Below are 27,183 nucleotides of genomic sequence, written 5' to 3'. Positions count from 1 at the left end.
TAAATATTCAAAAACATTTAACCTACTCATGCGTCAATTCATGTAATTTTATTAGTATCTATTTTTATTTTGAAATTTACCACTAGCTGATGCATTTCCTGTCCTCAGCTTATAGTCGAGTCAATACATCTTCCCAGTTTTTTGTGGTAAAATTAAGTGCCTCAGCTTATATTCAGGTCAGCTTATTGTTGTTGTTGTTGTTCATTCGTTCAGTCGTCTCCGACTCTTCGTGACCTCATGGACCAGCCCACGCCAAAGCTCCCTGTCAGCCGTCACCACCCCCAGGGTCTCCTTCAAGGTCAGTCCAGTCCCTTCAAGGATGCCATCCATCCCTCTTGCCCTTGGTCGGCCCCTCTTCCTTTTGCCTTCTACTTTCCCCAGCATCATTGTCTTCTCTAGGCTTGGCTGTCTCCTCATGATGTGGCCAAAGGACTTCCACTTTGTCTCTAGTCTCCTTCCCTCCAGTGAGCAGTCGGGCTTTATTTCCTGGAGGATGGACTGGTTGGATCTTCTCGCAGTCCAAGGCACTCTCAGCACTTTCCTCCAACACCACAGCTCAAAAGCATCTCTCTTCCTTCGCTCCGCCTTCCCTAAGGTCCAGCTCTCACATCCGTAGGTGACTACAGGGAAGACCATGGCTTTGACTAGGCAATGGATCTTGGTTGCAAGTCTGATGTCTCTACTCTTCACTATTTGATCGAGACTGGACATGGCTCTCCTCCCAAGAAGGAAGCGTCTCCTGATTTCCTGGCCACAGTCTGCATCTGCAGTCATCTTCCCACCTAGAAATACAAAGTCACGGCCTCCACCTTTTCTCCCTCTATTTCCCAGTTGTCAATCATTCTTGTTGCCATAATCTTGGTTTTTTTGACGTTTAGCTGCAACCCGGCTTTTGCGCTTTCTTCTTTCACCTTGATTAGAAGGCTCCTCAGTGGTGTCATCTGCATATCTGAGGATGTAAATGTTTCTTCCAGCCATTTTCACCCCAGCTTTGCATTCCTCACGCCCCGCACATCCTCGCATGATGTGTTCTGCATACAAGTTAAGAAGGTTGGGTGAGAGGATGCAGCCTTGCCGTACGCCGTACGCCAGGTCAGCTTATACGCAAGTATATACACTATTTGTGTTAAGAAACAAAATAAAGCATCCAAGGCATCAGGAAATGACTTACTAAGTGGACACAGAAGACCTACACAGCAAAAAAATAGAAATTAAATCCACTTGTTTCCATGCCGCAGAGATTTTGCTCAGATCTACCTTAGTGCCGTTTGTCTTGTTGTCTTTGTAAAGCGTCCAGTACTTCCCGTCATCGCTGTAAGCGACTTTGTAGGCAGCGACATACTGAATGTGGCCAAAATCACGAGCTCCCTGTGTGACAATCCCAGCCACCTTTTTCTGAGTCTCAAGATCAATCTGCAGAAAGCAAAGACAGGGAAATTCACTGCTATGAGTAAAAAAAAAAAACAAGCCTGGCAACAATAGAGTTTACCAACTAAAAACACATTTAAAACCACATGAAAGCCCTCCCAGCCACCACTGACACCTGAGTGTCAAGAGTCAATAATAATAATAATAATAATAATAATAATAATAATAATAACTTTATTTGTACCCCGCTATCATCTCCCCCATTGAGCGCCCAGTGGCGCAGTGGGTTAAAGCACTGGGCTGCTGAGCTTGTTGATCGAAAGGTCGCAGGTTCAATTCTGGGGAGCGGCGTGAGCTTCCGCTGTCAGCCCTAGCTTCTGCCAACCTAGCAGTTCGAAAACATGCAAATGTGAGTAGATCAATAGGTACCGCTCCGGCGGGAAGGTAACGGCGCTCCATGCAGTCATGCCGGCCACATGACCTTGGAGGTGTCTATGGACAACGCTGGCTCTTTGGCTTAGAAATGGAGATGAGCACCACACCCCAGAGTCAGACATGACTGGACTTAATGTCAGGGGACTAACTTTACCTTTACCTATCATCTCCCCAAGGGACTCGGTGCGGCTTACATGAGGCTGAACCCACAATACAACAATAAACAATAACAACAATAATACAAAACAATAAATAAACTCATAAGCAAAATAAGCAATAAACATTAACAATAACACGACGCGTTTAGAAACCTATGGCTGGGCCAAATGTAATAATTAAAAACTTTAAAAATAATGCTGGGCATGACAAGGTGACATGTAACTGGGATAGAAGTTTTGGAGAGGGATGAAATGTGCGGACAATCTTAAATCATTATTAAAGTGTGTTTAGGGACATATTGCTGGGAGTTTCCTTATTCTGGGAAGGCACACTGAAACAGCTATGTCAACACTGAGCCCAGGAGGACCACCAGAATGCAGACCCATGTCCTTAGGGGGAGTGTAACCCCATTGAGCACAGGTTGCCACCCTATGCCCCAATCAGCCTTGTGACTGACCAGGAGGGCCTGTGCCTTATCAGGACTAAGTTTCAGCTTGTTAGCCCTCGTCCAGTCCATCACAGTCGCCAGGCACTGGTCAAGGATCCAGAGAGCTTCCTTGGAATTTGGTGGAAAAGAGTAATAGTTGAGTGTCATTCGCATAGAGATGGCACTGAACTCCAAAACTCTGGATGATCTCACCCAGCAGTTTCATACAGATGTTAGTTTTTATTTCTTATCAAAAGCATTGCATAAATTAGTATAAAACTGATAAAAATAGAAGGCGTGCAGGTGGCTAAATATATTTTGTCCAAAAACGAGCAACAGCAACAGCATTGTCTGTAGCCTCCAACAATTCCTCCTCTGTACATGAGGCAGGGCATAGTGGACAAGCATACAGATGCAGAGTTGTCTGTTCTGCTCCACAGTCACACAAGGTATGGGATTCTTTTAGGTAGTGCCCTTTTGCCAGGTTGTGTTTTGATCTGCCCACTCTGCTTCTGAGTCTGTTCAGGGACTTCCAAGTTGCCCATTCTTGGTTTGCCCCTGGAGGAAGACCCTCTCTTGTGGGGGGCAATCCAGTTGGAATTTCCTGATTTAGCTGCCCAGAGGGATACCCTTGCTGTTGCTGTGGGGACGCCAAGAGGAATGGTGGTTCCCATAAAGCTTTTCCTTGATTTTGAAGGGCTAGAAGGCATGATCATCAAGTTTGCAGACGACACCAAATTGGGAAGGATAGCCAATAGTCCAGAGGACAGGAGCAGGACTCAAAGGGATCTTGACAAATTAGGGAGATGGGCCAAAACTAACAAAATGAAGTTCAACAGGGACAAATGCAAGAGACTCCACTTTGGCAGGAAAAATGAAATGCAAAGATACAGAATGGGTGACGCCTGGTTCGAGAGCAGTACATGTGAAAAAGATCTTGGAGTCCTCGTGGACAACAAGTTAAACATGAGCCAACAATGTGATGTGGCGGCAAAAAAAGCCAATGGGATTTTGGCCTGCATCAATAGGAGCCTAGTGTCTAGATCTAAGGAAGTAATGCTCCCCATGCTCTATTCTGCTTTGGTTAGACCACACCTGGGATATTGTGTCCAATTCTGGGCACCACAATTCAAGAGAGATATTGACAAGCTGGAATGTGTCCAGAGGAGGGCGACTAAAATGATCAAGGGTCTGGAGAACAAGCCCTATGAGGAGCGGCTTAAGGAGCTGGGCATGTTTAGCCTGAAGAAGAGACGGCTGAGAGGAGATATGATAGCCATGTATAAATATGTGAGAGGAAGCCACAGGGAGGAGGAGGGAGCAAGCTTGTTTTCTGCTTCCTTGGAGACTAGGACGCAATGGAACAATGGCTTCAAACTACAAGAGAGGAGATTCCATCTGAACATGAGGAAGAACTTCCTGTGAGAGCCGTTCAGCAGTGGAACTCTCTGCCCCGGAGTGTGGTGGAGGCTCCTTCTTTGGAAGCTTTTAAGCAGAGGCTGGATGGCCATTTGTCGGGGGTGATTTGAATGCAATATTCCTGCTTCTTGGCAGAATGGGGTTGGACTCGATGGCCCATGAGGTCTCTTCCAACTCTTTGATTCTATGATTCTATGAGTCTACTGGGAGGAGGCTGGTAGCCACGTAGTGGGTGGCTTTCAAAGTGTTCAACCTTATTTCTCTCACATTTAGCAGCAACTTCTCGTCACACATCGGGGGGGGGGGGGTGCCAGCTAGCTTGTAGAGTTTATCAACAGGTGTAGGTTTAAGACATCCTGTGATTATTCTGCATGTAGATGTTTAAAAGCATAGGAAGTAGAATGGAACCTTGCAGGACCCCACAGGTCAATGGTGAGGGGCCCAAGCAGGTGTCCCCCAGCTTCACCAAATGGGTAAAATCCTCTAGGAAGGAGCGGAACCACTGCAAGACAGTGCCCCCAAGATCCATTCCGGAGAGCCACCCCAGAAGGATACCATTATTTATTTATTTATTATTTATTTGCTTTACTTCTATACCGCATTTTTCAGCCTAGATTAGGCGACTCAATGCGGTTACACAGTGCAAGTTATACAGTAATATACAGTTAAAAACACATCACACATTACAACAAAATCAACAATTATTATCAGTTCCTTATCCATTCATAACGCCTCAACAGAACAAGATCCATTCTCATAATCCTTGTGCCATTCCTATGTTCAGTTTTACCGACTTCCTGTGTTCAGTTGTTCAGTTGCACTGTTTAGCCAAACGCTTGCTCATAGAGCCAAGTCTTGACCTTCCTCTGAAACGCCAGCAACGAGGGGGCCTGTCTGATGTCAACCGGTAGGGCATTCCATAGCCGAGGGGCCACCACCGAGAAGGCCCTGTCTCTTGTCCCCGCCAATCGTGCCTGTGATGCAGGCGGGACCGAGAGCAGGGCCTCCCCGGACGATCTTAATGTCCGCGCCGGTTCATAGGAGGAGATGCGTTCGGAGAGGTAAGAGGGGCCAGAACCATTTAGGGCTTTGTAGGCTAATGCCAGCACCTTGAATTGTGCCCGGTAGCAAATTGGCAGCCAGTGGAGCTGGCTCAACAGAGGAGTGGTATGCTCCCTGAGTGCCGCTCCTGTTAACAACCTGGCTGCTGAGCGCTGGACCATCTGAAGCTTCCGGGCAGTCTTCAAGGGCAGCCCCAGGTAGAGCGCGTTGCAGTAATCTATGCGGGATGTAACCAGAGCGTGGACTACCATGGCCAAGTCAGGTTGATGGTATCAAAAGCTGCTGAGATGTCCAAAAGAACCAACAAGGACACACTCCCTCTCTCGAGCTCTCTGCAGAGGTTATCCACCAAGGCAACCAAAGCCTTCTCCGTACCATGACCAGGCTTGAAACCAGACTGCGATGGATGTAGAACATTTGTTCTCAGCTTTAAAATGCTACTTGGGAAAGTAAGCTTTAAAATGCTACTTGGAAAGTACTTGGGTAATAAAAAGTGCCCATAAGGCAATTCAATCAGGAGGACATCTAAGGATGACAAAGCTCCACGGCATGGAAGACAGAGCAACAGCACTCCCCTGGTGGCCGGAGTTGAGCACAGCCTCCAGATGACAGAAATGGAAAAGATGGGGAGAGCTTTCACATCTGTTTATGTAGTGTCCTACCTTGTTAATTGTATAACAGCATTGAATGTTTGCCGTATATGTGTTCTGTAATCTGCCCTGAGTCTCCTCAGGGAGATAGAGCAAAATATAAATAATATAGGTAAAGGTAAAGGTTTTCCCCTGACATTAAGTCTAATCATGTCCAACTCTGGGGAGTGGTGCAGATGGTTGGTCAATGCGACTTAAGCAACGTGCAGTCATGGAATTCTTGACAGCAGAAGGTGTCACCCCAAAGGAGATTCATCAGAGAATGCAAGCTGTTTATGGTGATTGTGTTGATGTGAATACGGTGCGTCACTGGGCGAGTAAGTTTAAAGATGTTGAGGTGACACCTTCTGCTGTCAAGAATTCAATGACTGCACGTTGCTTAAGTCGCATTGACCGACCTCTGTGCAGGGTTCCATACTTCGCACTTTAACAACACAACCATTCAATGCTAAGGCTTCCTGCCAAAATGGAACTGTAGAGGAGAGTCTACTGAACAAGCCAGTACCTGCTGCATACCAGTACGGTCATCTATAAATAAGCCATGTATAAATATGTGAGAAGAAGCCACAGGGAGGAGGGAGCAAGCTTGTTTTCTGCTTCCTTGGAGACTAGGACGCAATGGAACAATGGCTTCAAACTACAAGAGAGGAGATTCCATCTGAGCATTAGGAAGAACTTCCTGACTGTGAGAGCCGTTCAGCAGTGGAACTCTCTGCCCTGGAGTGTGGTGGAGGATCCTTCTTTGGAAGCTTTTAAGCAGAGGCTGGATGGCCATCTGTCAGGGGTGATTTGAATGCAATATTCCTGCTTCTTGGCAGAATGGGGTTGGACTGGATGGCCCATGAGGTCTCTTCCAACTCTTGGATTCTATGATTCTATGATTCTATCTGTTGAAGAGTTACGAAGGTGGAGGCATTACTTTTCATTCAACCCTCGTATTATTGTTGAGGAAATCTACTGTAAGGCCCGTCGCAAACTAGGTTTCTGCTGGAGAAATCCTTGCTAGCAAGTCCCTGACGTCATGAGCCTGCGCCTCTCTCCCCGCCCCTTTCTCCGCCCCTTTCTCTTTGCGAGCGTGGTTTTTCCTTTGCTAGGGCAGCATTGCCCGCATTTTCTCTCAGTTGAATTCTGCCAACTGAGAGAAAATGCGGGCAATGCTGCCCTAGCAAAGGAAAAACCACGCTCGCATGGAGAAAGGGACAGAGAAAGGGGCGGGGAGAGAGGCGGAGTCTCGTGACGTCAGGGACATGCTAGCAAGGTTTTCTCTCGCAGGAACAGAGTTTGCGACGGCTCTAAGGATTGCAGCTCAGCTCAGAGGGAACAGGGAAGCCTGAAGGAGAGGTGGAGGATGCTTTCATCATCCTCACTCATCAAACTATCCCTGCAACTCAACCGAATTCCACGATAACAGTGCTGTGTAACCACAAGTTCCGGTTCCCAAATCCCCATCTCTTCAAAGACCCACCTGTAGCCATTCACCCTGCTTGTTGTGGAGGGCTGCCCAGGCATTGCTCTTTCCCGTCTTGTCGAGGCGCGCATAGTGCGGATACCAAGTGAACGCATCGATGCCCCACGTCTTGTACACACTGGACGCCGTGATCTGCTGGTCAGAGATGAGGCGGGATTTCATGCCCAGCGGCTCCGAGCAACCTGCCATGTTGAAATACACTGTAACACAACAGTTTATAGGCACAGTGAAAGGGAAGAGCCCAGAAGGAACAGATCTTCAGCAGCCCAAAATAACAAGAAAAGTTCAAGCATCACCAATCAGACACGTCCCAAACGTCCCCGAAAGCAGTGATTTTTAATTATTCCAAATTCAAAGAACTCAGTGTGGATTCATCAATCAAGAAGCAAGAAAAATCTAGATAGAATCAGGGGAGGCAATATGATATCAAGTCAGACCATTGGTGTATAGAGTGGGCAACTTGGAATAACTGCATTGGAAACAAACACATGCCATTGATGGCTGCACTGTTGTATCTAGTGCTTTTGTGTGTGCGTCAGGAGCGACTTGAGAAACTGCAAGTCACTTCTGGTGTGAGAAAATTGGCCATCTCCAAGGACGTCACCCAAGGGACGCCCAGATGTTTTACCCCTCTGCGGGAGGCTTCTCGCATGTTCATGTTCACACATGAGAAGCTGGCGCTGACAGATGGGAGCTCATCCTGCTCGTTGGATTCGAACTTCCAACCTTTCAGTCAGCAGTCCTACTGGCACAAGAGTTTAACCCATTTAACCAGGGAATCTGGTGCTAAATTTAGCAGTTTAAGCGGCAGAGGGGGAAAAAGAAAAGGCCTGAGGCTGTTAGGAATTGTGGGAGTTGAAGTCCAAAACACCTGGAGGGCCAAAGTTTGCCCATGTCTGAACTATACCTTGCAACTATGCTGTGTTATTTCGTACATTTTTATGCTGTTACGTTAATGGATTTTTAAATAATGGGGATCACTTCTTTGTGACTCTCTTTTGCACACCATTACGGCTAATTCTGAGATAGTCTCCTATCTTCAAGGCTTATAAATCCAATTTAAAATGAAGATACTCTCAGCAGATGAGACAAGACACTATATTTTACCCAGTAAGGCGAATGAATGCTACCCCTCGATTCTGCTTTGGTTAGACCACATCTGGAATATTGTGTCCAATTCTGGGCACCACAATTCAAGAGAGATATTGACAAGCTGGAATGTGTCCAGAGGAGGGCGACTAAAATGATCAAGGGTCTGGAGAACAAGCCCTATGAGGAGCGGCTTAGGGAACTGGGCATGTTTAGCCTGAAGAAGAGAAGGATGAGAGGGGATATGATAGCCATGTATAAAGATGTGAGAGGAAGCCACAGGGAGGAGGGAGCAAGCTTGTTTTCTGCTTCCTTGGAGACTAGGACGCAATGGAACAATGGCTTCAAACTACAAGAGAGGAGATTCCATCTGAACATGAGGAAGAACTTCCTGACTGTGAGAGCCGTTCAGCAGTGGAACTCTCTGCCCCAGAGTGTGGTGGAGGCTCCTTCTTTGGAAGCTTTTAAGCAGAGGCTGGATGGCCATCTGTCAGGGGTGATTTGAATGCAATATTCCTGCTTCTTGGCAGGGGGTTGGACTGGATGGCCCATGAGGTCTCTTCCAACTCTTTGATTCTATGATTCTATGATTCTATGAATGACATTTTGCAAAACTATTTAAATATCTGGTTTAGAAAGCAACATCTCGGACTCTGAGGAGAGACAGAGAAGCAGCGAAGGTGCCTAGAAGTATGTCTCTGTGACTGTGTTTCTCAACCTGGCGGTCGGGTCCCCGGGGGGGGGGGGGTCGCAAGGGGGCATTAGAGGGGTTGCCAAAGACCATCAGAAAACACTAGGGATTTGAGATCGTCGGAGGAGGCCCTGCTCTCGATCTCATCTGCTTCGCAAGCACGTCTGGCAGGGACGAGAGGCAGGGCCTTTTCTGTGGTGGCCCCTCGGCTGTGGAACTCCTTGCCCAGGGATATCAGATTGGCTCCCTCCCTCCTAAGCTTTCAGGAAAAAACCTGAAAACTTGGCTCTTTGAGCAAGGTTTTGGAGCCTCCGCTTAATCAGATAAACCCGAATTGGAAAACGACCTAGGAACAGCTAAGACAACGGAACGGATGAGGACTGAATATGATGACATAGTTTTCATTTTTTTATTTTTCACTGTTTTGATGTTTTTAGAAATATTGTAATGTGATGTTTTATTTTCATTGATGTATGCATTTTATGTATGGCGTCACTTTGTGCCGATTGTTTGGCCACCCTGAGTCACCTTTGGGTTGATATGGACAGAGTAAAAATGATATAAGTAAAATAAATAATATTTTCTGTTGGTCTGGGGGTTCTGTGTGGGAAGTTTGGCCCGATTCTATCATTGGTGGGGTTCAGATGCTCTTTGATTGTAGGTGAACTATAAATCCCAGCAACTACAACTCCCAAATGTCAAGGTTTATTTTACCCAACTCCACCAGTATTCATATTTGGGCATATTGAGTATTCAAGCCAAGTTTGGTCCAGATCCATCATTGTTTGAGTCCACAGTGCTCCCTGGATCTAGGTGAACCAGAACTCCCAAACTCAAGGTCAATGCTCACCAAACCCTTCCAGTATTTTCTCTTGGTCATGAGAGTTCTGTGTGCCAAGTTAGATTTAATTTCATAGTTGCTGGAGTTCAGAGTGCTCCTTGATTGTAGGTGAACTCCAAATCCCAGCAACTACAACTCCCATAAAACATAAGCAATTACAAAAACATTACACTATTACGCAATAAAAACCAGGGCCGGGCCAATGATGGGTACAGGTTAAAAAAGTGCTGGGTGTGGCAGGTGGTATGTTGGATTTCTGGGCAAGTGCAATGTGCAGAGAGTCTTAAACTCTAATAAGGTGCTTCTGGGACAGAGTGCTGGAGGTTATCCTAATCCGGAAAGGCACATCGGAATAGCCAGGTCTTCAAGTTCTTCCTGAAGACTGCCAACGTGAGTGCTAGTCTAATGTCTTTGGGGAGGGTGTTCTAGTCGGGGGGCAACCACAGAGAAGGCCCTGTCCCTCGTCCCCACCAAACGCGTCTGCAACGCAGGTGAGATCGCGAGCAGGGTCTCTCCGGATGAATGAAGGGAGCACGTGGGTTCGTACACAGAAATGCGGTCACACAGGTAGGCAGGTCCCAAACCATTTAGGGCTTTGTAGGTAAGCACCTGCACCTTGAATTGCGTTCGGTAGGTAAACGGCAGCCAATGGAGCTCCTTAAACAGGAGGGTTGACCTCTCTCTGTAAGGAGCCCCAGTTAACATCCTGGCTGCCGCCCGTTCAACCAGTTGGAGTTTCCGAGCCGTTTTCAAGGGCAGCCCCACGTAGAGTGCATTACAGTAATCCATGATGATGATTTTATTTGTTTTATTTGTCGTGTCAGAACAACCAGTCAAATTATATTACATTTCTAACAGAACAAAGCAAACAAGCAGATTACAAAATTTGTGAGTTTGGTAGTGGATTCAATGTCCTTTGACCAGTATCTGGCCACTTGGAGTGCCTCTGGTGTTGCTGCAAGGAGGTCCTCCCTTGTGTATGTGGCAGGGCTCAGGGTGCATTGCAGCAGGTGGTCAGTGGTTTGCTCCTCTCCACACTCGCATGTCGAGGATTCCACTTTGTAGCCCCATTTCTGAAGGTTGGCTCTGCATCTCGTGGTGCCAGAGCGCAGTCTGTTCAGTGCCTTCCAGGTCGCCCAGTCCTCTGTGTGCCCAGGGGGGAGTCTCTCATTGGGTATCAGCCATTGGTTGAGGTTCTGGGTTTGGGCCTGCCACTTTTGGACTCTCGCTTGCTGATGATGATGATGATGATGATGATGATTGAATAATTAAGGAGTGCCAGTGGAAAGGAATAGTATCCAGTTTTGCAACTCCTGGGAACACCAGCAGGTGTCATAGCAATGGCTAACGCAGATAACAAAGGAATTTTGGAGCAAAGAGAAAGTCAAGTATGCCTTATGGAAATACCCCATCAGCCATAGACACCAAAGAAGAGAGGAGCCCTCAGTGGTGCAATGGGTTCATCCAGTGGTTCTAAACCTTCTTAATGCTGCGACCCCTTAGTAGAGTTCCTCATGTTGTAGTGACCCCCAACCATAACATTATTTTCATTGCTACTTCATAAATGTAATTTTCCTAATGTTATGAATGGTAATGTAAATATCTGAAATGCAGGATGTATCTTCATTCACTCAACTAAATTTGGCACAAATATCCGATATGCCCAAATTTGAATACTGGTGGAGTTGGGAGGGGGGATTGATTGTGTCATTTGGGAATTGTAGTTGCTGGGATTTATAGTTCACCTACAATCAGAGCATTCTGAACTCCACCAACAATGGAATTGAATCAAACTTGGCACACAGAACTCCCATGACCAACATAAAATACTGGAAGGATTTAGTGGGTACTGACCTTGAGTTTTGGAGTTGTAGTTCACCTACATCCAGGTGGACTCAAACTATGATGGATCTGGACCAAACTTGGCACAAATACTCCATATGCTCAAATGTGAACACTGGTGGAGTTTGGGGGAAAATAGACCTTGACATTTGGGAGTTGTAGTTTCTGGGATTTATAGTTCGCCTACAATCAAAGAGCATTATGAACCCCTCCAATTATAGAATTGGGCCAAACTTCCCACACAGAACCCACATGACCAACAGTAAATGCTTCCAAAAAGGAAGAGAAGGACAGGCGGAGAGATCTTAAGCCTCCTCTGCTAAAGGGGTCTTTAAGACTATCCAAAATATGTGTTTTCTGATGGTGTTTGGCGATCCCTCTGACACCCCCTTGTGACCCCCCCCCCAGGGGTTCTGACCCCCAGGTTGAGAAATACTGGGTTAAACCCTTGTGCCAGCAGGACTGAAAACTGACAGGTCAGAGGTTGGAATACAGGGAGAGTGTGGATGAGCTCCCTCTTTCAGCTCCAGCTCCCCATGTGGAGACATGAGGAAGCCTCCCACAAGGATAATAAAACATCAAAACATCCCAGTGTCCCCTGGGCAACATCCTTGCAGATGGCCAATTCTCTCACACTAGAAGCGACTTGCAGTTTCTCAAGTCACTCCTGTCATGAAAAAGAAGAAGAAGACCTCCACCAATGATGGAACTGGACCAAACTCAGCACATGGAAACCTCATGTCTAACTCAACCTACTGGAGAGGTTTGAAAGTACTAACTCACAGTAGTGAGAATTGTAGTTTACCCTACAGCCAGAGATGCATCTAGAGCAAACTTGCCCAACATAACAAACTTTTAAGTACTGATGGATTTTTTTCAGGGTTAACCTGGCATGATGTGAGTTGTAGTTCACCCACAACTTATATGCATTTTGCACAATTAAAAATTTGATTTTTTCCAATAACCCAGGTAATACCCAAGTTGAGTTAAATAAAATCCAGTTGAGCCTTATTGGAGCTGCCACATTCATTCATTTTTCTCCTCCCGTCCCACTTTTAAAATTTCAGCCCTATAGATTCGTCCAGAGCCTTTCATCAGCTCTGAATTGGGATTTTGTTCTCTTCTGATTTTCCCAATCTACAGTTGAGAAAAAAAGAATCCAATGTGAGAGCCGGTTGACTTCAGGAGACCAATGCAAAAGCAGGACAAATAAACCAAAGAGAGAGCCATCACCCAGCCCAGTTGAGAAGCATTTACCATTCATTTCACAGCCAATCAGCTCAAAGCGCACCGTGCAGGCTCTCCGACAGACCACAGGGTAGATGCGGATGTACTGAGCAGTGATGGGAGGATTGAACATATTGGTCACGGTACCATCGTTGTCCACATTGCCTGAGAAAACCTACAAGAGAAAGAAATGGAAAAACTATAATATAATATATTGTCGAAGGCTTTCATGGCCGGAATCACTGGGTTGTTGTAGGTTTTTTTGGGCTATATGGCCATGTTCTAGGGGCATTCTCTCCTGATGTTTCACCTGCATCTATGGCAAGCACCTTGGGAAGTCTGACTTGGCCACAGTAGTCCACGCTCTGGTTACATCCCGTTTTTTATTATTATTATTATTATTATTATTATTATTATTATTATTATTACTTTATTTGTACCCCGCTAGCATCTCCCAAGGGATTCGATGCGGCTTACAACAGGCCGGAGCCCAACACAATACAACAATACAGTACATAGCAAATAAGTTTAGACTATTGCAGTTTAGACTACTACAATGCTCTCTATGTGGGGTTGCCTTTGAAGACGGCTCGGAAGCTTCAATTGGTTCAACGTTCGGCAGCCATGTTACTAACAGGAGCGGAGCGCAGGGAGCATACAACTCCTCTGCTGCGCCAGCTCCACTGGCTACCAATTTGCTACCGGGCACAATTCAAAGTGCTGGTGTTGGCCTATAAAGCCCTAAACGGTTCTGGCCCAAGTTACCTATCCGAACGCATCTCCGCCTATGAACTCACCAGGACTTTAAGATCTTCTGGGGAGGCCCTGCTCTCAATCCCGCCTGCATCACAGGCACATTTGGTGGGGACGAGGGACAGGGCCTTCTCAGTGGTGGCCCCTCGGCTGTGGAACGCCCTTCCCATAGACATTAGATCAGCCCCCTCGTTAATGGTGTTTCGAAGAAAACTGAAAACCTGGCTATTTGAACAGGCGTTCGGATAAGCAGTGCAATGAATATAATGAATATATGAAAACAGAATTACGGATGACGAGATGGATCACGATTCTAGTTACGAGATGTTAATGTGTTGTTTATTGATGTGTAATTACTTAGTATACTACGGTGTTAATTGTTTTTAAATAGTGTATGTTGTTAGCATTTAATTTTTGCTCTTGTTGTAAACGGGCTGAGAAACTGCGGTATACAAATAAAGTAAATAAATAAATAAATAAATAAATAAGTATCCTCAGAGGTTGTGAGGTCTGTTGGAACGAGGAAAAAGGGTTTATCTATCTGTGGAATGACCAGGGTGAGACAAAGGACTCTTGTCTGTTGGAGCTAGGTGTGAATGTTTCAACTGACCACCTTGATTAGAATTTGATTGCCTAGCAGTGCCTGGAGCAATCTTTTGTTGAGAGGTGATTAGATGTCTTTGTTTGTTTCCTCTCTGTTGTTGTGCTGTTCTAATTTTAGAGTTTTTTTAATACTGGTAGCCAGATTTTGTTCATTTTCATGGTTGCATAGTATGCAAACACTAAAATAGAATTAAACGTTCAAACTATTTTAACAATAAACCATAAAAACGTATTACTATAATGAAAACACCAGGCTGTGGCGCAGCGGGTTGGGTGTCAGCTGCATTAAAATCACTACTGACTGAGAGGTCATGAGTTCGAAGTCAGCCTGGGTCAGAATGAGCTTCCGGCCATTGTCTAGCTTGCTGTCAACCTTTGCAGCCCGAAAGACAGTTGCATCTGTCAAGTAGGAAATTTAGATAGCACTTATGTGGGGAGGGTAATTTAACTAATTTACGACGCCATAAAAAACCTCTCCAGCAGGTTATAACAACAAACATTTGAAAAAGGAGGATAAAGAAGTGCTAACGAACTTATTAACAATAGCAAGACTGCTCATAGCAAGGAACTGGAAAAAAGAAATAAATATACAAATAGAGGAGTGGTACAAGGAAGCAAGCATGGAAATTGGCAATAAATGGTAAGCTGACATGTATATTAAAAGTTTAAAAAGGTATATGGAAACAAAGTGATTTTGATGTTGTATGGGGTAAATTTGTTGTAAATGGTTTAAAAAACAAAGAAGGAAAGATACCGCCACAAGAAGAAATGAGATTCTGGACAGATGATATGTAAAAGTTGTGGCTTGAAATGGGGGGGGGGGGGGGGGACACAGTGGTGGGGGGGGGGAATGCCTAAGCAGAAGAAAAAGATTATATGTTAAAGAGGATGTTGAATAATATGTAACTGCTATAAACAAATGTATAATAAATGTAATAATTATATATAATGGAGAAAGGCAGGGAGTTTCAGAAAAACATCTACTTCTGCTTCATTGACTATTCTAAAGCCTTTGACTGTGTGGATCATAATAAATTGTGGCAAGTTCTTGGTGGGATGGGCATCCCAAGCCCCCTTCCCTCTCTCCTGAGGAATCTGTACAAGGACCAAGGAGCCACAGTCAGAACTGACCACGGAACAGGAGACGGGTTCAAGATTGGGAAAGGCGTCCGGCAAGGCTGCATCCTCTCACCCAACCTTTTTAACTTGTATGCAGAACACATCATGCGAGGATGTGCGGGGCTGGATGAATGCAAAGCTGGGGTGAAAATGGCTGGAAGAAACATTAACAACCTCAGATATGCAGATGACACCACTCTGATGGCCGAAAGCGAGGAGGAGCTGAGGAGCCTTCTAATCAAGGTGGAAGAAGAAAGCGCAAAAGCTGGGTTGCGGCTAAACATCAAAAAAACCAAGATTATGGCAACAAGAATGATTGACAACTGGGAAATAGAGGAAGAAAACGTGGAGGCCGTGACAGGGTTTGTATTTCTAGGTACAAAGATGACTGCAGATGCAGACTGTGGCCAGGAAATCAGGAGGCGCTTCCTTCTTGGGAGGAGAGCAATGTCCAGTCTCGATAAAATAGTCAAGAGTAGAGACATCAGACTGGCAACAAAGATCCATTGCCTAGTCCAAGCCATGGTCTTCCCTGTAGTCACCTACGGAGGTGAGAGCTGGACCTTCGGGAAGGCTGAGCGAAGGAAGATCGATGCTTTTGAGCTGTGGTGTTGGAGGAAAGTGCTGAGAGTGCCTTGGACTGCGAGAAGATCCAACCAGTCCATCCTCCAGGAAAGAAAGCCCGACTGCTCATTGGAGGGAAGGAGACGAGAGACAAAGCTGAAGTCCTTTGAATGCCACATCATGAGGAGACAGCAAAGCCTAGAGAAGGGAATGATGCTGGGGAAAGGGGAAGGCAAAAGGAAGAGGGGCCGACCAAGGGCAAGATGGATGGATGGCATCCTTGAAGTGACTGGACTGACCTTGAGGGAGCTGGGGGTGGTAATGGCCGACAGGGAGCTCTGGCGTGGGCTGGTCCATGAGGTCACGAAGAGTCGGAGACGACTGAACGAATGAACAACAACAATATATATATATACACACACACCTCTCCAGCAGCGTGCAAAAGAATGAGGAAGTACTCCATTGCTGTCACAAGTGGACAGCGAATCAACAGCTCCCCCGGTGGCCGGAATTCAAAAGCACACCCTCATAAAGCTGGAAATTTAAATAGCCTCTGTGTGTCTGTCTATATATGTTGTGTGTCAATGGGATTGAATGCTTGCCATGTATATGTGCATTGTGATCCGCCCTGAGTCCCTTGTGGGGTGAGAAGGATGAATTATAAATAATGTCCAAAAAAAAAAGCAAGCATTTCACAGCTTGTCCGTGTAGTCTTCCCGCACCATTCAATGATTCCAATATACACTAATTTTATACGTACAGACCAAAAACTACCGTTAAGTCCCATTTAATTCAAAGGTCTTTCTGGCAACACCCCCCCCCCCCACTTCCCAGTTTTGATTAATCACCAATGGGCTTTCACTAAATAACCAGATCTGTTTAGCCAACTATTTACTGCCGGCCAGCGCAGCTCTTTGTGACCTGACCCGGAATGCTTCACCTTTTGTGTGGCCGCCAATTCAAATCAATTGCAATTTGGAAGGAAAGCTTTTCAAGGGGAGAGGAAAGAATGACAACTATGCCACCAGGAGCAATGTGTTTCTCATCACCAAAACACAGCTTTAGCTCCATGATCAGACTAGTCAGGGCTTGTAACGAGGAAGGAAACTCCAAAGAATGTCTGGATTCCCAAATATGTCAGGGTTGCCTCGTGAACACCTGCACAACAACAAGTAGGGGCCTACCTATCACAACAAAATAGACGAAAAACAAAACCAGCATTCAACCAACTACATTTTCATGCAGAGAGGGGCTAGAAATGTATGTGAAATTAGCCTATACACCTGGTGTTGCCTATATAGGTAAAAAGGTAAAGGTTGTCCTCTGACATTAAGTCCAGTCATGTCTGACTCTGGAGTGTGGTGCTCATCTCCATTTCTAAGCCGAAGAACCAGTGTTATCCATAGACACCTCCAAGGTCATGTGGCCAGCATGACTGCATGGAGCACTGTTGCCTTTGTGTAAGTTCCTTTTTGGTGGCTTTTAAAAAGAGGCTGGATGGTCATCTGTTAGGACAGTGGTTCTTAACCTTCCTAATGCCGTGACCCCTTAATACATTTCCTCATGTTGTGGTGACCCACAACCATAACATTATTTTCGTTTCTACTTCATAACTGTAATTTTGCAACTGTTATGAATGATAATGTAAATATCTGATATACAGGATGTATCTTCATTCACTGGACTAAATTTGGCACAAATATCCAATACACTCAGATTTGAATACTGGTGGAGTTGGGGCAGATATTGATTTTGACATTTGGGAATTGTAGTTGCTGGGATTTATAGTTCACCTACAATCAGAGCATTCTGAACTCCACCAAGGATGGAATTGAATCAAACTTGGCACACAGAACTCCCATGATCAACAGAATTTGGCGGGCATTGACTTTGAGTTTTGTAGTTGTAGTTCACCTACTTCCAGAGAACACTGTGGACTCAAACAATGATGGACCCAAACATGGCACAAATACTCAATGTGAGCACTGGAGGAGTTTGGGAAAATAGAGCTTGACATTTGCGTGTTGAAGTTTCTGAGATTTATAGTTCACCTACAATCAGAGCATTCCAAACTCCACCAGTGATGGAATTGAACCAAACTTGGCACAAAGAATTCCCAAGACTAAATACTGGAAGGATTTGGTGGGCATTGATTTTGAGTTTGGGAGTTGTAGTTCACCTACTTCCAGAGAACACTGTGGACTCAAACAATGACGGATCTGGACCAAACATGGCACAAATACTCAATGTGAGCACTGGTGGAGTTTGGGGAAAATAGAACTTGACATTTGGGTGTTGAAGTTTCTGGGATTTATAGTTCGCCTACAAGCAAAGAGCACTGTGAACCCCTCCATTGTAGTTGCTGAGATTTATAGTTCACCTACAATCAGAGCATTCTGAACTCCACCACCAATGGAATGGAATCAAACTTGGCACACAGAACTCCCATGACCAACAGAAAATACTGGAAGGATTTAGTGGGTACTGACTTGGAGTTTTGGAGTTGTTGTTCACCTATCTCCAGAGAACACTGTGGGCTCAAACAATGATGGATCTGGACCAAACATGGCACGAATACTCAATATGCTCAAATGTGAGCACTGGTGGAGTTTGGGGAAAATAAACCTTGACATTTGGGTGTTGAAGTTTCTAGGATTTATAGTTCACCTACAAGCAAAGAGCATTCTGAACCTCTCCAATGATAGAATTGGGCCAAACTTCCCACACAGAACCCCTGTGACCAACAGAAAATACTTCCAAAAAGGAAGAGAAAGACAGGCAGAGAGATCTTCAGCCTCCTCTGCTTAAGACTATCTGAAATATATGTTTTCTGATGATGTTTGGTGACCCCTCTGACACCCCCTCGTAATCCCCCCAGGGATCCCGACCCCCAGGTTGAGAAACGCTGGGTTAACCCCTTGTGCCAACAGGACTGAAAACTGACAGGTCAGAGGTTGGAATCCAGGGAGAGTGTGGATGAGCTCCCTCTGTCAGCTCCAGCTCCCCACGCAGAGACATGAGAGAAGCCTCCCACAAGGATAATAAAACATAAAAACATCCCAGTGTCCCCTGGGCAACATCCTTGCAGATGGCCAATTCTTTCGCACCAGAAGCAATTTGCAGTTTCTCAAGTCGCTCCTGACATGAAAATAGAAAAGAAGAGAAACTGTGACCTCCACCGATGATGGACCTGGACCAAACTTGGCATATAGAAACCCCTGTGACCAACAGAAAATGCTTCCAAAAAGGAAGAGAAGGACAGGCAGAGAGATCTTCAACTTCCTCTGCTAAAGGGGTTCCTAAGACTATCCGAAATATGTGTTTTCTGATGGGGTTTGGTAACCCCTCTGACACCCCCTCGTGAACCCCCGGTGTCTTGACCCACAGGTTGAGAAACACTGTGTTAGGGGTACTTTGATTGTTTTTTTTTCCTGCATGGCATGCATAGATGGCCCATACTTTTTCCCCACTATGTATCTTCTTCTAACTATGATTCTATGGTATCGTTGGGATTGCTTCATGCCTGCTTTCTCCCTTCTCCAGCTCTGAGAAGACTTACCTCCGTGGACACTTTCTGGAAACATTGGGCAAGCTCTCTTTGTGGCCCTTTCCTTCCTTCTTCACTTCCCCTCATACACATGCCACCTTTCTGCCCTCATCTCCAGCTGTCCTACAAAGCACCGCTGCTCACCTTATCCTGGTCCTGCTCTTCATCCTTGCAGAAGACGAACTCGCGCCCGTCCTGGCTGTAGGCCACTTTATAAGCCCGGACATACTCTGCTCGGCCTGCACGGCGTGCCCCTTGCGTGGCAATCCCAGACAGCCTCATTTTCCTCAGCAGGTTTGCCTGGTATGGAAAAAGATAAACCCCAAAGGAGAACACAATAAGCCAAACTGACTAGATGGCCAACAACTTTGACTAGATGGCCAACAAACTGCATTGAGTCACCTAACCGGACTGAAAAATGCGGTATAGAAATAAAGCAAATAAATAAATAAATAAACTCTCTCCTTGGATTCAACATTAAGCTGCATGTTTTTCATAGAATCATAGAATCAAAGAGTTGGAAGAGACCTCCTGGGCCATCCAGTCCACCCCATTCTGCCAAGAAGCAGGAATATTGCATTCAAATCACCCCTGACAGATGGCCATCCAGCCTCTGCTTAAAAGCTTCCAAAGAAGGAGCCTCCACCACACTCCGGGGCAGAGAGTTCCACTGCTGAACGGCTCTCGCAGTCAGGAAGTTCTTCCTCATGTTCAGATGGAATCTCCTCTCTTGTAGTTTGAAGCCATTGTTCCATTGCGTCCTAGTCTCCAAGGAAGCAGAAAGGAAGCTTGCTCTCTCCACCTCCCTGTGGCTTCCTCTCACATATTTATACATGGCTATCATATCTCCTCTCAGCCTTCTCTTCTTCAGGCTAAACATGCCCAGTTCCCCAAGCCGCTCCCCATAGGGCTTGTTCTCCAGACCCTTGATCATTTGAGTCGCCCTCCTCTGGACACATTCCAGCTTGTCAATATCTCTCTTGAATTGTGGTGCCCAGAATTGGACACAATATTCCAGGTGTGGTCTAACCAAAGCAGAATAGAGCATGGGGAGCATGACTTCCCTGGATCTAGACACTAGGCTCCTATTGATGCAGGCTGAAAACCCATTGGCTTTTTTTGCCGCCACATCACATTCCTGGCTCATTTTTAACTTGTTGTCCACGAGGACTCCAAGATCTTTTTCACACGTACTGCTCTCGAGCCAGGCCTCATCGTCCCCCATTCTGTATCTTTGCATTTCATTTTTCCTGCCAAAGTGGAGTATCTTGCATTTGTCACTGTTGAACTTCATTTTGTTAGTTTTGGCCCATCTCTCTAATCTGTCAAGATCGTTTTGAATTCTGCTCCTGTCCTCTGGACTATTGGCTATCCCTCCCAATTTGGTGTCATTTGCTGCCTCCTCCTAGCAACATAAATTGGGATTCACGGAAAGAAGATGGATCATGGGACGTGCTGTTTTCCCATCCCTCTTTATCACCCAATTAAAGTTCTGTCACCACCATCATTCCTACCCCATAAATAGGAAATCTAATACATCTGATTTCGCTCTTGGTGGCAGGACAGAATCCTCCGACACAATTGAGGGGAGGAAACAGTCCCAGGAGCATAAAATAACTAATTCCTTAAACACTTGGCCACCACTTCCCATCAACCATGCATCCCTTGTTATGCATATTACCGTATATACTCCAGTATAAGCCGACTCGAAAATAAGCCGAGGCACCTAATTTTGCCACAAAATTGATTGACTCAAGTATAAGCCGAGATACCAATACAATTGCATTAACTGAAGCATCTGTAGGTTAAATGTTTTTCAATATTTACATAAAATTTTAATTTAAGATAAAGACTGTCCAACTCTGATTATTCGGATCTTCTTCAATGAAAATGTGCCTACGTATTAGGGCTGGGCGGTTTCGTTTCGTTAATTCGTAATTCGTTAAAAATTCGTTTTTTTTTGTTAACGAAGCGATAACGAACCATTTTGGAGCAGCTTAAAAACGAAACGAATTTTTCAATTCGTTTCGTAAATGCTTTGTATTTCGTTATGTATTCGTTTCGTTATTGGTTTGAGGTCGTTTCGTTATTATTTCCGCATGTCTGGGGCAAGTTTTATAGTTGTTTTTTGTTTAATTAGTGAAAAAAAATTATAATATCACACCAACAGTCAACAACAGAGGGAGAGGGAAGCTTCAGAAGTTCCCCCGGTCCCATTTGGAGGGCTTTTTAGCGTATTGCGCGGTCGCATCCGCCATTAACGAATCGATTTGTTATTGTTTCATTATTGTTTTGTAATTTTTTACCATTTACAAAATTTCGTAAATATCGAACTTTTTTTAAAACAAATTTCGGAATTCTTTTAAATATCGAAACGCAAAAAACCCCAAAAAACGAATCGATTTTAGAAACAAATTTTTCCGTTGTTACCCAGGCCTACTACGTATCCTTCCAATAATAATAGAGTAAAATAATAAATGTAATAATAATAATAATAATAATAATAATAATAATAATAATAATGGAAATGTAATAATAGCAGTAATAATAATGTAAAATAATAAATGTAATAATAATAATAATAAATAGAGTGAAATAATAAATGTAATAATAACACTTATAAGGTCAAATAATAAATGTAATACCTTGGCCTGTACTTAAAAACAATCGGTGCTGACAAAATTTCCATCTGTCAGCTACAAAAGGCTTCCCTATTGGGATCTGCATGCATTATTTGCCGATACATTACATAGTCCTAGACACCTGGGAAGTATCCGACATGTGATCCAATACAACAGCCAGTATAAGGATCTTGTTTGCTGTGTACTTATCTTCTTGTGTCTCAATTAATAATAATAAAGTAAAATAATAAATGTAATAAAAATAATAATAAATAACTTTGACTCGAGTATAAGCCAAAGGGGACTTTTTCTGCGTAAAAAAGGGGTTAAAAATTAGGTTTGAGTATATACAGCAAAAATATTAATAAATAAATAAACAACCCTGAATGTAGGATTTGTTCAATTGTTTTGATCTCTAATCAGGATTTGTTAGCACAGACTTTTGTTGCAAAGTAATGTATCTGTGCCATGGTGCATTATACATTGTAGAAGTCTTCATTTTAACTTTGTGTATCATGTTGTACATCTTCTAATAGTGTTTTATCTCTTTTTTTTTCATGAGTTTGTATCCCACTTCAAGCCACAGGGAAAGGTGGGTAATACAGGCATTATTATTATTATTATTATTATTATTATCATTATTATTATTATTAGGTTCTTGTGGTTTTTTTCGGTCTATAGAGCCATGTTCTAGAGGCATTTCTCCTGACGTTTCGCCTGCATCTATGGCAAGCATCCTCAGAGGTAGAGGTCAGACCTCTACCTCTGAGGATGCTTGCCATAGATGCAGGCGAAACGTCAGGAGAAATGCCTCTAGAACATGGCTCTATAGACCGAAAAAACCCACAAGAACCTAGTGATTCCAGCCATGAAAGCCTTCGACAATACATTATTATTATTATTATTATTTGAAACACCACAAGATGAAGACACTCTGCTGGCTGTTGAATTGGATCACACGTCAGACACTTCCCAAGTGTCTAGGACTGTGTGATGTATCGACGAATAATGCGTGCAGATCCCAGTAAGGTGGCCTTACTGGGTAATCTTGTCAGCAACTATTGTGTTTAAGTGCAGGCCCAGGTCTTTAGGCACTCCACCCAGTGTGCTGATCACCACTGGGACCACCTTGACTGGCCTGTGCTAGAGTCTCTGCAATTATTATTATTTGAAACACAACAAGATGAGTCCACAGCAGACACTCTGCTGGCTGTTGAATTGGATCACACGTCAGACACTTCCCAAGTGTCTAGGACTGTGTGATGTATCGACGAATAATGCGTGCAGATCCCAGTAAGGTGGCCTTCTGCAGTTGGCAGATGGTAATTTTGTCAGCAACTATTATTATTATTATTATTATTATTATTAATTATTTTGTCAGTGCCGATTGTTCTTAAGTGCTGGCCAAGGTCTTTAGGCACTATACCCAGTGTGCCGATCACCACTTGGACCACCTTTACTGGCTTGTGCCAGAGTCTTTGCAGTTCGATCTTTCAATCCTCATATTGTGTAAGCTGCATTGTGGGTGGCTTAATTAACTCCTGCAAACCACAGCCTTGACTTTGCAAGACCTGAGCAGAGTCCAGAACCTTGGTGATGATGTCTCATTCGTATGTAGAGTTGTCAGCGCCAATTGCATTTAAGCATTATATGTGCCGCTTTTAAAGCAAGTACTGACAGCCAATGCAGTCTAGTGGTTTGAGCACTCAATGACATTATTATTATTATATTATTATTATTATTCCGACACAAAAGCACAGTATGTCACATTATTATTATTATTATTTGAAACACAACAAGATGAGTTCACAGGAGACACTCTGCTGGCTGTTGTATTGGATCACACGTCGGACACTTCCAAGTGTCTAGGACTGTGTGATGTATTGGCGAATAATGCGTGCAGATCCCAGTAAGATGGCCTTTTCCAACTGGCAGATGGTAATTTTGTCAGCCCCGATTGTGTTTAAGTGCAGGCCAAGGTCTGTTGGCACTGCACCCAGTGTGCCGATATTATTATTACTATTATTATTATTATTATTATTATTATTATTATTATTATCACCAGAAACAACTGTCTCACACTGCCTTTGATCACAGCCAGGTCTTTTAGGTAGGTAATGAAGATCAAAAGCACCCATCACATTCTCTGCATTGCAGAAGACAACACATAGAGATGGTGAGCTGCCACTGTGCACCTTCTCTAAAAGCGAAATGGAGAAAGCAGCCAGCACACCATCTCCTTGCTTGATTTATTGCAGTTCTTAGACCCCACCCTGGACTCAATCCTCCTCAGTGAATGGATACCTGAATCCAAGGGCTGCGGTCATAGTTGCTGGAGGTCCAGGCGTTCACAATCCCTTTGTTGTTGAGGCGAGCCAGCTCCGGACCCCAGCGCTGGAGGCCAAGGAAGCCAAAATGCACCGAAGACGACGTGAGCTGGGAGTTGGCGATGGCTCCCGTCTCCATTCCCAGGATGTCTCCGCAGCCTGAAATGGGTCATTAGGGGTGGAGGGAGAAAGAAGAATGCCTGATGAAGATGAAGGGATGCAAAATGCCACAGTGGGAGGGAAAGAAATATCGGGGCAGGATTAAGACTTAGACAATCTGCGCAAATGAAGAGTATGGAAGCTATGGCAGTAGAAAAAGAAAGAGTCATTGGTAGCAAATGTTAGCTACTTGTATTGTTACTTGCCATCCCTCCAATGAGGGCTGCTATCTGTCTATCTCTGCCACCAATCTGAGAAGATAACATAATAACAATAATAAACCTTTATTTATACCCCGCTAACATCTCCCGAAGGACTCGGTGCAACAGCATAACAAATACAACAATAAATAAACTCATAAAACAAGCAATAAACATTAAAACAATATCAATAAACATTCGACAATAACACCATGACACATTTAAAACTAAGGCCGGGCCAAATGTAATGATTAAAATTTTAAAATGCTGAACATGACAGGTGAGATTGATAGGTTTTTGGAGATAAGTGCGGTGTGCAGACAATCTTAATCTCTAGTAAAGTGCAATTGGGACATGATGCTAAGAGTTTCCTATTCTGGGAAGGCACACTGGAACAACCACGTCTTCAAGCTCTTCCTAAAGACTGACAATGTTGGGGCTTGTCTGATGTCCTTGGGGAGAGAGTTCCAGAGTTGGGGGGCCACCATGGAGAAGGCTCTGTCCCTTGTCCCCACCAATCACGCTTGCAACGCAGGTGGGATCGTGAGCAGGGCCTCACCAGATGATCAGAGAGATTGTCTGGGTACTAGGCCTGGGCGGTTTCGTTTCGTTAATTCGTAATTCGTTAATAATTCGTTAATTTTTCCAATTACAAAACGATAACGAACCATTCTGGAGCAATCATTAAAAAAAACAAATTTTTAAAGACGTTTTGTAAATGCTTCGTATTTCGTTATTGTATTCGTTTCGTTATTGTTTTGAGGTCGTTTCGTTATTATTTCCGCATGTCTGGGCCAGTTTTATGGTTTAATTAGTGAAAAAAAATTATAATATCACACCAACAGTCAACAACAGAGGGAGAGGGAAGCTTCAGAAGTTTTTGGAGGTTTTTTAGCGTATTTCGCGGTCGCGTCCGCCATTAACGAATCAATTCGTTATTGTTTCGGAAATCGATTCGTTATTTTTTTACCATTTACGAAATTTCGTAAATATCGAACTTTTTAAAAGGAAAATTTTGTAATTATTTTAAATATCGAAACGCAAAAACCCCCAAAAAAACGAATCGATTTTAGAAACAAATTTTTCCGTTGTTACCCAGGCCTATTAGCTACTCGTATTGTGCCATACTCCAATGAGGGCTGCTATCTGTCTCTCTCTGCCACCAATCTGAGAAGATAATATAATAATAACAATAATAAACCTTTATTTATACCCCGCTAACATCTCCCGAAGGACTCAATGTGGCTTACAAGAGGCCGAGGCCCAACACATCAATAAAACAACAGCATAACAAATACAACATTAAATAAACTCATAAAACAAGCAATAAACATTAAAACAATAGCAATAAACATTCGACAATAACACCATGACACATTTAAAACTAAGCCCGGGCCAAATGTAATGATTAAAATTTGCTGAACATATAATAATGCTGAACATGACAGGTGAGATGGATAGGTTTTTGGAGATAGGTGCGGTGTGTAATCTTAATCTCTAGTAAAGTGCATTTGGGACATGATGCTAGGAGTTTCCTATTCTGGGAAGGCACACTGGAACAACCACGTCTTCAAGCTCTTCCTAAAGACTGACAATGTTGGGGCTTGTCTGATGTCCTTCGGAAGAGAGTTCCAGAGTTGGGGGGCCACCATGGAGAAGGCCCTGTCCCTTGTCCCCACCAATCGCACTTGCAACGCAGGTGGGATCGTGAGCAGGGCCTCACCAGATGATCAGAGAGATTGTCTGGGTACTAGGCCTGGGCGGTTTCGTTTCGTTAATTCGTAATTCGTTAATAATTCGTTAATTTTTCCAATTACAAAACGATAATGAACCATTCTGGAGCAATCATTAAAAAAAACGAATTTTTAAACACGTTTTGTAAATGCTTCATATTTCGTTATTGTATTCGTTTCGTTATTGTTCTGAGGTCGTTTCGTTATTATTTCCGCATGTCTGGGCCAGTTTTATGGTTTAATTAGTGAAAAAAAATTATAATATCACACCAACAGTCAACAACAGAGGGAGAGGGAAGCTTCAGAAGTTTTTGGAGGTTTTTTAGCGTATTTCGCGGTCGCGCCCGCCATTAACGAATCGATTCGTTATTGTTTCGGAAATCGATTCGTTAATTTATTACCATTTACGAAATTTCGTAAATATCGAACTTTTTAAAAGGAAAATTTTGTAATTATTTTAAATATCGAAACAAAAAAAACCCCAAAAAACGAATTGATTTTAGAAACAAATTTTTGCGTTGTTACCCAGGCCTACTGGGTACATATACGGAGATGCGGTCACACAGGTAGGCGGGTCCCAAACCGTTTAGGGCTTTGTAGGTAAGCACCTGCACCTTGAATTGGGACTGGAAAATGAACAGCAGCCAGTGGAGCTCCTTAAACAAGAGGGTTGACCTCTCTCTGTAAGGAGCGCCAGTTAACAACCTGGCTGCTGCCCGTTGGACCAGTTGGAATTTCCGGGCCATTTTCAAGGGCAGCCCCACGTAGAACGCATTACAGTAGTCCAATCTGGAGATGACTAAGGCATGGACCACCCCAGCCAGATCCGCCTTCATGAGGTACGGTTGCAGTTGGTGCACAAGTCTCAATTGTGCAAAA

The 27,183-nt window shown here is 44.1% G+C and overlaps 1 protein-coding gene across 2 annotated transcripts in view; it reads right to left on the bottom strand.

Annotated features, from left to right (window-relative positions):
* Positions 1-27,183, bottom strand: part of MFGE8 (milk fat globule EGF and factor V/VIII domain containing) — a 70,704-nt gene that overhangs the window by 6,072 nt on the left and 37,449 nt on the right. The window contains exons 5-9 of one of the 2 annotated variants that reach the window (XM_067471452.1): positions 24,190-24,371; positions 19,409-19,564; positions 12,709-12,853; positions 6,986-7,188; positions 1,258-1,413 (exon numbers count right to left, since the gene is read on the bottom strand). In XM_067471452.1, the coding sequence (XP_067327553.1) occupies positions 1,258-1,413; positions 6,986-7,188; positions 12,709-12,853; positions 19,409-19,564; positions 24,190-24,371 (842 nt within the window). The remainder of the gene's footprint in view (positions 1-1,257; positions 1,414-6,985; positions 7,189-12,708; positions 12,854-19,408; positions 19,565-24,189; positions 24,372-27,183) is intronic. The other variant, XM_067471453.1, reaches the window with a different exon arrangement.

The sequence above is a fragment of the Anolis sagrei genome, chromosome 9 (genome assembly GCF_037176765.1).
Source record: "Anolis sagrei isolate rAnoSag1 chromosome 9, rAnoSag1.mat, whole genome shotgun sequence".
Classification (NCBI taxonomy): domain Eukaryota; kingdom Metazoa; phylum Chordata; class Lepidosauria; order Squamata; family Dactyloidae; genus Anolis; species Anolis sagrei.
The sequence above is the reverse complement of the archived record's forward strand: the minus strand, read 5'-3'. Positions and strand labels throughout refer to the sequence as shown.